At 48.0% G+C, this 15,360-nt stretch overlaps 3 protein-coding genes across 4 annotated transcripts in view; 2 read left to right on the top strand and 1 right to left on the bottom strand.

Annotated features, from left to right (window-relative positions):
- Positions 1 to 2,698, top strand: part of LOC118377749 (sperm acrosome membrane-associated protein 4-like) — a 3,030-nt gene extending 332 nt beyond the window's left edge. Inside the window, exons 2-4 of the mRNA XM_035764700.2 lie at positions 75 to 209; positions 733 to 906; positions 2,183 to 2,698. Coding sequence (XP_035620593.1) covers positions 75 to 209; positions 733 to 906; positions 2,183 to 2,426 — 553 coding nt within the window. The 3' untranslated portion in view covers positions 2,427 to 2,698. The remainder of the gene's footprint in view (positions 1 to 74; positions 210 to 732; positions 907 to 2,182) is intronic.
- A 1,259-nt stretch (positions 2,699 to 3,957) lies between these two features.
- On the top strand, positions 3,958 to 6,113 carry LOC118377752 (protein Bouncer-like). 2 transcript variants are annotated; one of them, XM_035764705.2, is made up of 3 exons: positions 3,958 to 4,087; positions 4,351 to 4,534; positions 5,335 to 6,113. In XM_035764705.2, exons 2-3 carry the CDS (start codon positions 4,527 to 4,529, stop codon positions 5,720 to 5,722), a joined length of 396 nt encoding a protein of 131 aa, XP_035620598.1. In that variant the 5' UTR covers positions 3,958 to 4,087; positions 4,351 to 4,526; the 3' UTR covers positions 5,723 to 6,113. The 2 variants fall into 2 exon arrangements, with proteins under 2 accessions (XP_035620598.1, XP_035620597.1); XM_035764704.2 differs by lacking the exon at positions 3,958 to 4,087 and having other exon boundaries at positions 4,265 to 4,534.
- Positions 6,114 to 7,309: 1,196 nt separating this feature from the next.
- LOC118379936 (reelin-like) overlaps positions 7,310 to 15,360 on the bottom strand; it is a 318,966-nt gene continuing 310,915 nt past the window's right edge. Inside the window, 3 exon segments of the mRNA XM_052466572.1 lie at positions 7,310 to 8,981; positions 12,281 to 12,404; positions 15,188 to 15,286. Coding sequence (XP_052322532.1) covers positions 12,287 to 12,404; positions 15,188 to 15,286 — 217 coding nt within the window. The 3' untranslated portion in view covers positions 7,310 to 8,981; positions 12,281 to 12,286.

Here is a 15,360-nt window from a genome sequence, read left to right on the forward strand (position 1 = left end):
ATTTGACTAGAAATATATTGATTTTTTTTTTTATAGAAATGTCTTTTTAAAATGAGTTTTTGTGTATGTTCCAGGTTGAACGCTCTCCAACCCCTGGCTCCAGCAGCCTGCCTCTGTGTCCTCCTAGTCCTGACTGTGACAGCCATGGGCAGTCATATTCCTAGTACCAGTCTGCTGTGTAACTTCTGCCCACTACAGCACAAAGGAAGGTTGGTGTGTTCCCCCCCCCACCACCACACACACACACACACTGGGGAGCAGTTTCCCGGACTGGTCACAGTCCGATTATGCCCAGTCCGGGACTGAAAAGCATTCTCATTGGAGATTTTTTCCATTGAAAAAGTTTGTCAGGACTAGGCTTGATCTTTATATAGAACATCGTTCCATAGTAATTTGACTTTTAAAGATTCCTCTCATAAGGTTCTACCTCTTAAATTTTTTTTTGGGGGGGGGTCAGTTAGTGCTATCCTTGGGACGTCCCTACCCTAACCGTTTTACTTTTCAACTTCAATGGCTCAGAGTTGAGCCTTCCTATTGATTCTGTTTAGAGTTTCCCATTTTGGGTCTGTCCACTCACTCCTGGGTGAGAATCTCAATTGCAATTTCTTGTCTCCTCACATCGTCTTGCTTCCTTCTCAAAAGGTCCCGCCTCTCTGACCTTCTCATCCAATGGGTTTTAAGGAATCAAGGAAATGCGAATGAGATTCTCCCGTGTTGTTTTTTCTCCCCCAGGTCCTGCAGTAACGATTCCACCACTGAGTGTCTCCCGCAAGAGCGCTGTGGTACTAGCAGTGGGCGTTTCGGTTCCGCTCACATCCTGTCTGCACAGGGCTGCTTGACCCCTGACCTCTGTAACTCCACCCATGCCGTGACCTACCGAGGGGTCAGCTATAATGTGACATACAGGTTCAGTAGCCACAACTTTACTTTTATTACATGTAGATTCACAGGGACAGTCGCACATCGACATTAGTGGCCCTGTTCACAGCCAGTTGTCAGATAGAAATGTCACAAACAGAGCTGACGTAGTTCCTTAATCTACATGTCATGTTTGGTCTACATGGCATATTTCTATCTGAAGGTTCCAAAATGGTGTGTGTGTCCCCTCCTGTATTAGAGCTCTGATTATGTTGTACTATGATTGCCGATAGCAGGGCTGCCCAACTCTCTTCCTGGAGATCTACTGTCCTGTAGGTTTTCAGTCCAACTCTAATTTAGTGTTATCTGATTCCGCTAGTTAAGGTCCTGTTGAGCAGCTAATAAGTAGAATTAGGTGTGTTTTTAAATTAGGGTTGGACTATAAAACCTACAGGATGAGTGGTCTACGGTGTGATTTTACCTATGTCATGTGATATGTATTGCCATTAGTGTAAAGTACTTCAGTAAAAATACTTTAAAGTACTACTTAAGTAGTTTTTTGGGGGGGATATCTGTACTTTACTATGTTATATTTGTGACAACTTTTACTTCACTACATTCCTAAAGAAAATCATGTAAAAAGTACTTGACACCCAAAAGTACTCGTTACATTTTGAATGCTTAGTAGGACAGGAAAATGGTCCAATTTCACACACTTTATTCAGACAACCCTTCTGCCTCTGATCTGTGCTCAATGCTGCCCCCTGCTGTTTGTTTTACACAGCAGCAACCAGACAAGGTCTAGTCCTCCCTCTCCACCTGAATAGCAGAGTGCACAGCTGTGTTTCTTAGAGTACTGTCCGGGTTATATGGTCAATCCCTGGTCACTTTATTCAGACAACCCTTCTGCCTCTGATCTGGCAGACTCACTAAACACATCTTTAGTAAATGACGTCTGAGTGTGGCCGCTGTCTAGCGTCTGCTAAATGTAAATGTATATACATTTTTAAAAACAAGTAAATGGTGCTGCATGCTTTGCTTAATAATAGAAGGAATTTGAAATGATTTATACTTTTTGATAATTTAAGTACATTTTTTAGCAATTACATTTATTTATGATACTTAAAAAAAATTGGTCCTAAATATATTTAGACTTTTACTCCAAGTAGTATTTTACTGGGTTATATGACTAACTTTCTAATAAGGTATCCATACTTTTACACAAGTATGACAATTTTGTTACTTTAAAACAAATGTATTTCCATCACTGCCAATTTCTTTAATACTGAGTGACTTCCATACATTTCTCTAAATAACTCTCTAGGTGTTGCTGTAGTGACAAGTGTAACCAGCCTCCAGCCCCTGACACCTACATTAAGAGTCTGTTAGGAGTGACGTTGGGGCACAGTGAGAAGCCTCCTCCTTCCGCGACGGACCCTCTGCATAGATGCCCTGGAGATGACGTGGCGGAGGATGACGACGTGGCTCCGCTACACGGAGAAAATGACATGATTTCCATCTATAAAGTCCTCTCAGATCTCCAGGAGTGGCTAAAGAGTAGCGGCTAGGGGTCCGTCTGGAATTCAGCCATACTTGTCACTGGGGGACGGGCCTGTTAGCCACAGTCCCTGTCCCCCACCCTCATGCAAGGGATGACACTTATTCAAGTAGATTTATTTCCAGTGTAAAATGTGCTTATTTATTCCATTATTTGTAATAACTGACGTAAAGTGTAATCTATGTTTTTAGTGATGTTGCAATATTGCCGTGTGGTAAAAGCTGTAGTTCTCAGTGTGGTAGCTGGTGAATGGCGTGAATACAGAAAGCATGTTGAAGTACCTGTCCAGTGTCTCCAGGTTTCTTCCAAAACAATGGGGAATTAAAGAACCAGTGCAGTAAAAAATGAATAATTTGTGTTTTTATATTGCGCGGCGGGGTAGCCTAGTGGTTAGAGTGGAGGGGCGGCGGGGTAGCCTAGTGGTTAGAGTGGAGGGGCGGCGGGGTAGCCTAGTGGTTAGAGTGGAGGGGCGGCGGGGTAGCCTAGTGGTTAGAGTGGAGGGGCGGCGGGGTAGCCTAGTGGTTAGAGTGGAGGGGCGGCGGGGTAGCCTAGTGGTTAGAGTGGAGGGGCGGCGGGGTAGCCTAGTGGTTAGAGTGGAGGGGCGGCGGGGTAGCCTAGTGGTTAGAGTGGAGGGGCGGCGGGGTAGCCTAGTGGTTAGAGTGGAGGGGCGGCGGGGTAGCCTAGTGGTTAGAGTGGAGGGGCGGCGGGGTAGCCTAGTGGTTAGAGTGGAGGGGCGGCGGGGTAGCCTAGTGGTTAGAGTGGAGGGGCGGCGGGGTAGCCTAGTGGTTAGAGTGGAGGGGCGGCGGGGTAGCCTAGTGGTTAGAGTGGAGGGGCGGCGGGGTAGCCTAGTGGTTAGAGTGGAGGGGCGGCGGGGTAGCCTAGTGGTTAGAGCGTTGGGGCGGCGGGGTAGCCTAGTGGTTAGAGCGTTGGGGCGGCGGGGTAGCCTAGTGGTTAGAGCGTTGAACTAGTAACCGGAAGGTTGCAAGTTCAAACCCCCCCTTAGCTGACAAGGTACAAATCTGTCATTCTGCCCCTGAACAGGCATTTAACCCACTGTTCCTAGGCTGTCATTGAAAATAAGATTTTGTTCTTAATTAACTGACTTGCCTGGTTAAATAAAGGTAAAATTAATATATTTCCACACTTAGGTTGTCATAATACTATGCAAATTGTGATAATGCCCTTTTTAGTGTAAGAGGTGATTTAAAAAAATAAAAACATTTTTTTTAAAGGCTGCCTGTTTTGGTAGGCTGGAGTTCTGGCCTGCCTCGTGACACCACCAGGTGGTAAATTAGTTGCTCGACCAATAAGAGCTCCAATCCCCTCTGCCAATAAGAGTTCCAATCCCCTCTGCCAATAAGAGTTCCAATCCCCTCTGCCAATAAGAGTTCCAATCCCCTCTGCCAATAAGAGTTCCAATCCCCTCTGCCAATAAGAGTTCCAATCCCCTCTGCCAATAAGAGTTCCAACCCCTCTGCCAATAAGAGTTCCAATCCCCTCTGCCAATAAGAGTTCCAACCCCTCTGCCAATAAGAGCCAGTTTCCAGTTTCCCCTTCCCTCTCTCAGACCACACCCAGGCCTAGCTAAATTCTTCCTTGAGAAGTTGCTATTTACTAAGAAGCTATTTTTTTGTCACTTAATTCAAACGGTCAAAAATAAATCACAGTGAGGTACTTAATTGTTACCCAGAAATCATGATATTGAGAGAAAAAGGGCTGCGTTGGCTATTTACGTTAATCCGTTAATAAATATTCACATGAGTAGACCGCTGATTGGCTAGCTCATCCTAAGCAAGTATTTTTTTTTAATTTTTATTTAAAATTTATGCTTTGGCCACATACGAGTATATCAGTCAACATTATTTGGGTGTGTGTTAACAGGAGATTTTCACTGACCAGTTACTTTAAAACCCCCTTTTTTTTTTTTGGTTCAGTCTGTCCTGATCCGAATAACAGGTGTCGGCAGTGGGTGTGGTTACTTGGTTTGAGGTTAGATGGTACCGGTTCGACCAGCAGTAAGTGTTGGGATAGTATACAGAGCATATGTCATCCATTGAACGCCACCTGTTGTATCCAGTTTGAAATTCTTCTCAACCCCAGAGCCGTAAGAATGAGCAGGTAAGTCCTCATCCTACATATTGCCATTGCATGAGCAAGCTGTTAGTGTTTTCTGTGGTTGAGAGCACACAGACAAGGCTTTCAACCTGTCTTTTAGATAAACTGAGACTTGAAGGTTCCTTACTAGGATATACCTGGAACTTCATTCAATCATGACTGGTTTGTTTGACAAGTTGCTAATTTTCCTTTTTAATTGCAAGTCAGCAACCTATCCAACAAGCTCTTGTTCCAATTGACTAATTAGACCAGTGGGTTACCAATCAACAGTTTCATTCCAATACCACTCCCAATTGTAGCCTGGTCCCAGATCTGTTGTGCTGTCTGGCCGGTGGGTTACCAATCAGCAGTTTCATTCCAATACCACTCCCAATTCTAGCCTGGTCCCAGATCTGTTGTGCTGTCTGGCCGGTGGGTTACCAATCAGCATTCATTCCAATACCACTCCCAATTCTAGCCTGGTCACAGATCTGTTGTGCTGTCTGGCCAACTCCTATAGTTGTTTTTCATGTCATGATGAGGTTTAATGTTTGACTAGGTCTGCGTTCACACAGGCAGCCCAATTCTGATCTATTTTTCACTAATTGTCCCTTTGACCAATCAGATCAGCTCTGAGAAAATATCTGCTGTGATTGGGATGTAAAAGAAGTATTAGTGGAAATAAGATCAGAATTAGGCTGCCTGTTTTAAACACAGCCTAAGGAGCTAGCTATACAGTACAAACAGATCTGGGAACAGGCTACTCTCTAACGCTGACTGACATGAACAGATAGTTTCACCACCAGACGTCTATTCTCTCTCAGGCCCCAGATGTTCCCGTCTCCATCTACCATCCTGTGTCTGTCCCTGCTCCTCCCAGCACTCCACTGTAACAACAACCTGCTGTGTTACTACAGCCCCATCATGTACCGGAACAAGACCTTTGACCTCATCCTGACAGAGTGCCCTCCCGCGGAACTCTGCATGACGGGCAACGGTCGCTATGGAAACCACAGCGCCCTGTCCACCCGGGGGTGCATGGCGTCGACGGGCTGCGGTCAGATACACCCTCTCCGACTGAAAGGAACTGTTTACACCATGACGTATGCGTGCTGTGGCTATAACTACTGTAACGCAGGACACCGTGTTGCGGTTAATTCGGTCCCCCTCGCGGTGGCGATGACTATGCTGTTATTAACGTTTTTTAGATAGGTGCTGGTTCTTATAGAGGACGTGAGGAATACGAGGGATTTGTTGGTTGAATAGTTTACTGCTGCATACTCAGTCTAACCAAACACTGCTGCATACTCAGTCTAACCAAACACTGCTGCATACTCAGTCTAACCAAACACTGCTGCATACTCAGTCTAACCAAACACTGCTGCATACTCAGTCTAACCAAACACTGCTGCATACTCAGTCTAACCAAACACTGCTGCATACTCAGTCTAACCAAACGGAGGCGTGCACCAACCTGGAGAACCATAGGAGCTTTTCTTAAACCAAATACAATGGAAGATTATGCATTAGGCTCCTTTTTTTTTTATACGGAGAAATTAATATTTTTATGATTGTGAAATAAATGTTTTATACACTAACTGGACTATGTGTTAGTTGTGACTTTGAATCAGCAATTTCTGTTTTTGAATGTGGTGAAGTTATATATATATATATACATATATACATACATACATACATACATAGTAGTCCACGCACGCACAACTCACACACACTGACGAGCCCTTGAGGTTTGGACAGTTCTTTATTTCCCTTTTATAAGGCTGCTGGGTCTCCCCATAGTGGATATACTTATATGTACAGGAGATTGCTATAGTGGAGTTACAGAGAAAGGGGTGGGGTCCATATTACACAGTAGACTTCAAAAAACAACACTGACGGAGCCTCATCTCCGGGGAGCAGAAATCAGCAGAGAGAAAGAGCGGGATAACAGGAGAGAGAGGGATGGGGGTAACAGCACGGGGGGGAGAGGGATGGGGGTAACAGCACGGGGGGGGAGAGGGATGGGGGTAACAGCACGGGGGGGATGGGGGTAACAGCACGGGGGAGAGAGGGATGGGGGTAACAGCACGGGGGGGGAGAGGGATGGGGGTAACAGCACGGGGGGAGAGGGATGGGGGTAACAGCACGGGGATGGGGGTAACAGCACGGGGGGATGGGGGTAACAGCACGGGGGGAGAGAGAGGGATGGGGGTAACAGCACGGGGGGGGAGAGAGGGATGGGGGTAACAGCACGGGGGGGATGGGGGTAACAGCACGGGGGGGATGGGGGTAACAGCACGGGGGGGTACAGCACGGGGGGAGGGATGGGGGTAACAGCACGGGGCGGGAGAGGGATGGGGGTAACAGCACGGGGGGAGAGGGATGGGGGTACAGCACGGGGGGGGAGAGGGATGGGGGTAACAGCACGGGGGGGGAGAGGGATGGGGGTAACAGCACGGGGGGGGAGAGGGATGGGGGTACAGCACGGGGGGGAGAGGGATGGGGGTAACAGCACGGGGGGTGGGTACAGCACGGGGGAGGAGAGGGATGGGGGTAACAGCACGGGGGTGGGTACAGCACGGGGGAGGAGGGGAGAGGGATGGGGGTACAGCACGGGGGGGGAGAGAGAGGGATGGGGGTACAGCACGGGGGAGGGAGAGAGAGGGATGGGGATACAGCACGGGGGAGAGAGAGGGATGGGGTACAGCACGGGGGGAGAGGGATGGGGGTACAGCACGGGGGGAGAGAGGGATGGGGGTACAGCACAGGGGGAGAGGGATGGGGGTACAGCACGGGGGGAGAAGGAGGGGGTAACGGCACAAGAAGGGGGAGAGAGAGGGATGGGGGTACAGCACGGGGGAGAGAGAGAGGGAGGGGATAACGGCACAAGAAGGGGGAAAGGGAGGGATGGGGGTACAGCACGGGGGAGAGAGAGAGGGAGGGGATAACGGCACAAGAAGGGGGAGAGAGAGGGATGGGGGTACAGCATGAGAAGGGTGGAGAGAGAGGGATGGGGGTAACAGCACGAGAAGGGGGAGGGAGACGTTGTAGGCCGAGAGCCTCGAGAGAAAGAGAGGCTGAATAACTGCCTAATAACTTAACACTAGAAAATAACACAGATTTCACAGTGTATCTTTAAATAGGTTACATGGAGAACCGCTCACCATAAATATCTGTATTCGCAGGAGCCAACACATATAAAACAAACTAAATCATTGTTCGGTTTTTAACTTATTTTTCTTGTGGTTTTTTTTCCTCTCTATTTTTGCGATTTGTTCCTTCCTTCCATCGACCTTGACGGCAGGGATCCCGTCCACCCTGCCCTTTTTCCATCTGTCCTCATCCGATAAACATGGAGAGAAAAAAAAAACCTTATCCAACCGAAAAATTACGCAAATGTGAATTAGTAAAAATTAAAATAAAATTAAAATTAAAATGAAACACAGCCACAGTCGACTCATCACGAAAATAACCCACAGGACAGCAAGAACACGGTACTATTTTCACTGTAATGATCTTCCTCCTAGATACTGGTGATACTGAGTGTTCCCCTCTCCTTCCGGCTCTGCCAACTAGCCCAGGGGTATATTCAATAGTCAGATTCTGTTGCAAAAATGTTTTTTTTTTGCAATGGAAACCGTTTACTCCAAAAGAGTTTCTATTGGACAGATTCAGTCAGCTTCTCTCTCCATTTTCATTCTGTTTGCTCCGCTTGTTTCCGTTTGGTTCCTAGAGGAAATAGTAAATGTTTTTTTTGTTGTAAAACATTTTTGCAACGGAATCGGACTAATGAATACACCCCAGCAACCTGGCATAGAGTTGGAAACAGGGCCCCCCAAACCCCCATGCTTCTGTGACTGTGTGCCCTCTATCCAACTCTATGTCACTGGTCATCAGTGATATTTCTCTTAATGATTTTCACAGTGTGGTAGTAGTAGGACTAAGTGTGTAGGATGGGGTGATAAGGGGAAATCCCAGGGTGGGTACTATCATCATCGTATCGCAACTGGAACAGGGAATCATCATATCATAACAACCACCTACGGCAACGATTAGAAAACAACTAGAAACCCGGAAGTCCATTAAAAGTAAACAAAATGTCCGCCTTTGTTGCTCCTTCACGTCTCCTTCCTTCCAGTCACAATGGGGGTTGGGGAAGGCTTCTGATTGGTTGCAGCGTAAACTGATGGGATGGTCCACGTTTTCTGGCAGAGTGGGGGTTGGGTGGGGTGGGGGGTGGTCTAAGGCTGACTGGAATCCATTGGCTGGAGGGCAGGACTTGACAGGGTGATATGGCATCAGGAGAAAGGAATGTGGTTGGTTGGTTGGTCGGTCGGTCATATGTGTGATTGGCAGGTCGTAGGGAAAATCCATTGGTTAGGCATGCTGCAGTGCCCGCCTCTTTCGGCTGTAGTAGTGACGTAGGCCGGTCTGTCTGGCAAAGTTCATCATGTAGTTTTGTTTACGGGTGCTGTAGGGAGACAAAGACAGTGAGGGAGAGAGAGAGAGAGAGAGGAAGAGGATGGTGACCGTTAGTAACCAAGGAAGACGCATTTACAGTATCTACACACGCATCCATACACACACTGTCTGAAATACACACACACACTGTCTGAAATACACACACACACACACCGTCTGGAATACACACACACACACACACACACACACACACACACACACACACCCCGTCTGAAATATACACACACACACACACACCATCTGAAATACACACACACTGTCTGAAATATACACACACACTGTCTGAAATACACACACACACACCGTCTGAAATACACACACACTGTCTGAAATACACACACACTGTCTGAAATATACACACACACACACCGTAGTCTCATATGCAAGCTCACACATTCCTAGATCCATGTTGGTATTGTCAGTTGGATTTCACCTCTAACCTCAAACATTCAAACTAAGCAAATAGTGGACTATTCATAACTTACTTTATATTGAACTGTATATATATATATATATATCAACAGCTGGTTTTGACATGTTCTCAATGGCAATATCATAAGCAAGTCAACAGGACAAGACATGATGGGACACAACTAGAGGACACATGACTGGCCCAGAGAACTACAGACAGGGTCACAGACATGAGCTACAGACAGGGTCACAGACATGAGCTACAGACAGGGTCACAGACAGGGTCACAGACATGAGCTACAGACATTAGCTACAGACAGGGTCACAGACATGAGCTACAGACAGGGTCACAGACATTAGCTACAGACAGGGTCACAGACATGAGCTACAGACAGGGTCACAGACAGGGTCACAGACATGAGCTACAGACAGGGTCACAGACAGGGTCACAGACATGAGCTACAGACAGGGTCACAGACATTAACTACAGACAGGGTCACAGACATGAGCTACAGACAGGGTCACAGACATTAGCTACAGACAGGGTCACAGACATGAGCTACAGACAGGGTCACAGACAGGGTCACAGACAGGGTCACAGACATGAGCTACAGACAGGGTCACAGACAGGGTCACAGACATGAGCTACAGACAGGGTCACAGACATTAACTACAGACAGGGTCACAGACATGAGCTACAGACAGGGTCACAGACATTAACTACAGACAGGGTCACAGACATGAGCTACAGACAGGGTCACAGACATTAACTACAGACAGGGTCACAGACATTAGCTACAAACAGGGTCACAGACAGGGTCACAGACATGAGCTACAGACAGGGTCACAGACAGGGTCACAGACATTAGCTACAGACAGGGTCACAGACATGAGCTACAGACAGGGTCACAGACATGAGCTACAGACAGGGTCACAGACATTAGCTACAGACAGGGTCACAGACATTAGCTACAGACATTAGCTACAGACAGGGTCACAGACATTAGCTACAGACATTAGCTACAGACAGGGTCACAGACATTAGCTACAGACATTAGCTACAGACAGGGTCACAGACATTAGCTACAGACATTAGCTACAGACAGGGTCACAGACATTAGCTACAGACATTAGCTACAGACAGGGTCACAGACATTAGCTACAGACATTAGCTACAGACAGGGTCACAGACATTGGCTACAGACATTAGCTACAGACAGGGTCACAGACATTAGCTACAGACATTAGCTACAGACAGGGTCACAGACATTAGCTACAGACAGGGTCACAGACATTAGCTACAGACAGGGTCACAGACATTAGCTACAGACATGGTTGGGGTTCCTGGGGGGTTCTAACTCTGATCTAGGTTCTAAGGTTCTAAAGGAAGAGTGTTTGAGCTCATTGAGAAACATCCATATCAGAAGGGGAAAACAAACAGACCAACAAAGGAAGGGGGGATGGGGGGACTAAACTAAATAGATATAAAGAGAGAAGCCGTGATTGAAGATCGCTCTTCTTGCTTAGCCTGTCATTGCCTCGTCCATCCAGCAGGTGATGCCAGGAGCGGCAGCATGTGGCCCCCTGCAAAGCGGGGGGTAGTAGAGAAGGGGGATGGGAGGGGGATGGGAGGGGGGCTGACAAAGTGGGATGTCTGTCTTTCCGCTTCTGTGTTGTTGGTTGTGTCTCCTTCACAGAGCGAGTTAGAGGGACGGCCAGTATGGAGAGGGCTCCTGATTCACAGAATGGCGTTTTCCATGGACAGGCAGCCGTGGATGGGAGGGGATAGGCGGGTAAGGGGGGGGGCTTTGCAACGTTGGAATTAAAAAGCCATCATGCAAGGAGTTGGATGGAGGTTGTTTACTCTGATGAGTTCTAGGTCTTTTGTTTATGTGGATGTCTTGAGCTCGTTGTGCCGTCTCTGCATTACACCACCGCTAGTGTGAAGGACGTGTGAACCGAGTTGAATGACCAACGCTTGATGTCCACATTAGAATGGAGTGGTGGTTGTAACATGTGCGTGTGTGCGTGTGTGTGTGTGTGTGTGTGTGTGTGTGTGTGTGTGTGTCTCAAAGTCAGCCTCAGCTTCAACTCCTTATTGGGCTGTGTGCAGACATGGAGCAAGACCCAAAGCACTCAAATGGTAGCAATAGGAACAACAGACATTCATATAGTGATGGCTTGCATCACACACACACACACACACACACACACACACACACACACACACACACACACACACACACACACACACACACACACACACACACACACACACACACACACACACACACACACACACACACACACACACACACACACACACACACACATTGATGATACCATTGAGATGTGTGTTTGAAATATACAGACGAATTGACACAAAAGGTGATTTATAGTTGAGAAATAGCATCTCGGATATCTCATATAGGTATTGGATCACTGGGTGTTCGTTCTGGTGACGTTTATCATATCCACTAGCAGCCATGTCATTATGTCTGTTATCTCCTGATGTCTGTTTCCTCAGACGTGTGGAGATATCAGTTCTGTCAGTGTCATGGATAAGCCTTTGAGAAGAGCCTGCCTCTGGGTGATGACAGTAGGTGGCATGTGTGTGTGGGTGGGTGTGTGTGTGTGTAGTGGCGGTGTGTGTTTCTGTGGAAGTGGTGGTGTGTGTGTGTGTGTCTCTGAGGAGGTGGTGGTGTGTGTGTGTAGTGGTGGTGTGTGTTTCTGTGGAGGTGGTGGTGTGTGTGTGTGTGTGGGGGGGGGTTAAGGCTAGGAAGAGGATGACAGAAGAGGAGGGTCAGGGTTATAAGGTGGGGGGTGTCACAGGAGGAAGAGGAGGGGACTGCATTCGGGGAGAAGAGGAAGACTTACCTGACTCTACAGCCATGCCACAGGGAGCAGAATACAGAAGAGAGCAGAGGTTAGAGCGCGAGAGGGGAGGATGGGGATGCTGCTGGCTCGCAGAAAGATCTGGGGGGGAAGGAACCCCGGCCGCCTGGGGAGGCGAAAGGGGGCCCAGAGAGACGGGGGGAGCGAAAGAGAGGAGAGGGAGCAGGGAGTAAGAGAGTCAGAGAGAAATAGAGAGGAAGGGATATAGAACGTGGAGAGAGAGACAGAAATATGTAAAGACAATAATAGATGGAGAGAAAAAGGACCAAACACATCCAGAAAGAATGAGAGGGAAGGAAGAGAGGGAAGGAAGAGAGGGAAGAAAGAGAGGGAAGGATGAGAGGGAAGGATGAGAGGGAAGGAAGAGGGAAGGAAGAGAGGGAAGGAAGAGAGGGAAGGAAGAGAGGGAAGGAAGAGAGGGAAGAATGAGAGGGAAGGATGAGAGGGAAGGAAGAGAGGGAAGGAAGAGAGGGAAGGAAGAGAGGGAAGGAAGAGAGGGAAGGAAGAGAGGGAAGGAAGAGAGGGAAGTAAGAGAGAGAAGGAAGGAAGAGATGGAAGAATGAGAGGGAAGAATGAGAGGGAAGGAAGAGAGGGAAGGAAGAGAGGGAAGGAAGAGAGGGAAGGAAGAGAGGGAAGAATGAGAGGGAAGAATGAGAGGGAAGGAAGAGAGGGAAGAATGAGAGGGAAGGAAGGAAGAGAGAGGGAAGAAAGAGAGGGAAGGGAGAGGGAAGGAAGGAAGAGAGAGAGAAGGAAGGAAGAGAGAGGGAAGGAAGAGAGAGGGAAGGAAGAGAGAGGGAAGGAAGAGAGAGGGAAGGAAGAGAGAGGGAAGGAAGAGAGAGGGAAGAAAGAGAGAGGGAAGGAAGAGGGAAGGAAGGAAGAGGAAGGAGGAGATAGAAGAGGAGGAGTAGATGAAAAAGGAGATGAAGAAGAGGAGGAAGAGAAGAAGGAGTCAGGAAGAGGAGAAGGAGGAGGAAGAAGAGGAGGAGGAGGAAAAGGAGAGGGAGAAGCAAGAGGAGGAGGAGATTGAGGAAGGATGAGGAGATGGAAGTGGAGATGAAGAAGAGGAGGAAGAGGAGAAGGAGAAGAAGGAAGACATAATAGGACATGATGAGCCAGCAGGAGGAGCAGAAGCACAGGCAGTGGAGGAAGAGAAGCAGTATGGTCACGCATGTTAGTGTCGTGAGATCAGGGAGGAGAGGAGAGACACACGATGACAAAGAAACCCATTGAAAAAGGAGGAGAGGAGTGGTGGTGGAGTTGTGGAACAGAGAGACAGAAATAAAAAAAAGAGAAGTGTGAGGATCGAACGGTTATTCTGTTCAGCAGACACTGTTGTTGAATGTTGAGAACCAACCGTAGGAGGAGGAGAGGACAGGTCAAGGCCACACCAAACCAGGGACAGCTCAGGTAAGGCGTGCGTTTTTTTTTGTTGTGTAGTTTGCGTGTTGACTCTACACGTACAAGGCCATGTCCTATAGATATCATTCCAAGTGGTGCAACTCAATGGGCTAGCTGTCGTTTGCCAAATATTGACTAAACACCTGCCCTTCACGGAACGACATCAAGCCTTTACATACACATGTCATGACTGTCAGATGAAACACAATGCATGACATCCTTTAGAATGTAATAACCAATGGCCTTTATCGTTGATACGAAGCCCTCAGCAACATGCAATAGGCATTCAAATGCTCTATGCTTCCGCTATGTAGACGGTTGTGCAGGTGTGTAGACTGTGTGTGTAGATGGTGTGTGTAGACTGTGTGTATAGATGGTGTGTGTAGATGGTGTGTGTGTGTAGATGGTGTGTGTGTGTAGATGCTGTGTGTGTAGATGGTGTGTGTAGACTGTGTGTAGACTGTGTGTGTAGACTGTGTGTGTAGATGGTGTGTGTAGATGGTGTGTGTAGACGGTGTGTGTAGACGGTGTGTGTAGATGGTGTGTGTAGACTGTGTGTGTAGACGGTGTGTGTAGACGGTGTGTGTAGACGGTGTGTGTAGACGGTGTGTGTAGATGGTGTGTGTAGACGGTGTGTGTAGATGGTGTGTGTAGACGGTGTGTGTAGACGGTGTGTGTAGACGGTGTGTGTAGATGGTGTGTGTAGACGGTGTGTGTAGATGGTGTGTGTAGATGGTGTGTGTAGACGGTGTGTGTAGATGGTGTGTGTAGACGGTGTGTGTAGACTGTGTGTGTAGATGGTGTGTGTAGACGGTGTGTGTAGATGGTGTGTGACAAGCTTTGTGTATGCATTAGGTGGTCTCCGACAAAATTCAAATAGACCAAAGTCACTGTGAAGTCACTAACCAGCACAGAAAACCGTCTCGGTCTCAACATTCAGTCTTTATTTTCCTTCCTGACAGTTGAGCACACACTATAGGGGTGCATGTGTGTGAGGGTGTAAGCTTCTTCCTTGCTGTTGAGCGTGTGTGTGTGTGTGTGTGTGTGTGTGTGTGTGTGTGTGTGTGTGTGTGTGTGTGTGTGTGTGTGTGTGTGTGTCAGTTTATGTGGAGAGAGGCAGGTGTTTTTGGGGCCGAGGTAGGGGCAGACTGAGGTTCTCTAGGTTCTCAGACTGAGGTTCTCTAGGTTCTCAGATGGAGGTTCTCTAGGTTCTCAGACGGTGGTTCTCTAGGTTCTCAGACGGAGGTTCTCTAGGTTCTCAGACAGAGGTTCTCTAGGTTCTCAGACAGAGGTTCTCTAGGTTCTCAGACGGAGGTTCTCTAGGTTCTCAGACGGAGGTTCTCTAGGTTCTCAGACTGAGGTTCTCTAGGTTCTCTAGGTTCTCAGACTGAGGTTCTCTAGGTTCTCTAGGTTCTCAGACGGAGGTTCTCTAGGTTCTCAGACTGAGGTTCTCTAGGGACCAGGGGTACCAGGTTGGTCGGTGATACTCACAGCACTACTTCCACGTGGTCCAGCGCCCACTGGTCATGTCCCGCTCCGTCGTGACGTGGCTGCCACCACCGCAGCGCCACCCCTTTAGCCCTCGCCTCTCTGGGGTAGGCGGCAGGAGGAGAGGAGGTCAGAGGTCAAGAGTAGGCAGTTAGCGTGTCAGTATGTGTGTTTTT

This window comes from Oncorhynchus keta, chromosome 17 (genome assembly GCF_023373465.1).
Source record: "Oncorhynchus keta strain PuntledgeMale-10-30-2019 chromosome 17, Oket_V2, whole genome shotgun sequence".
NCBI lineage: Eukaryota > Metazoa > Chordata > Actinopteri > Salmoniformes > Salmonidae > Oncorhynchus > Oncorhynchus keta.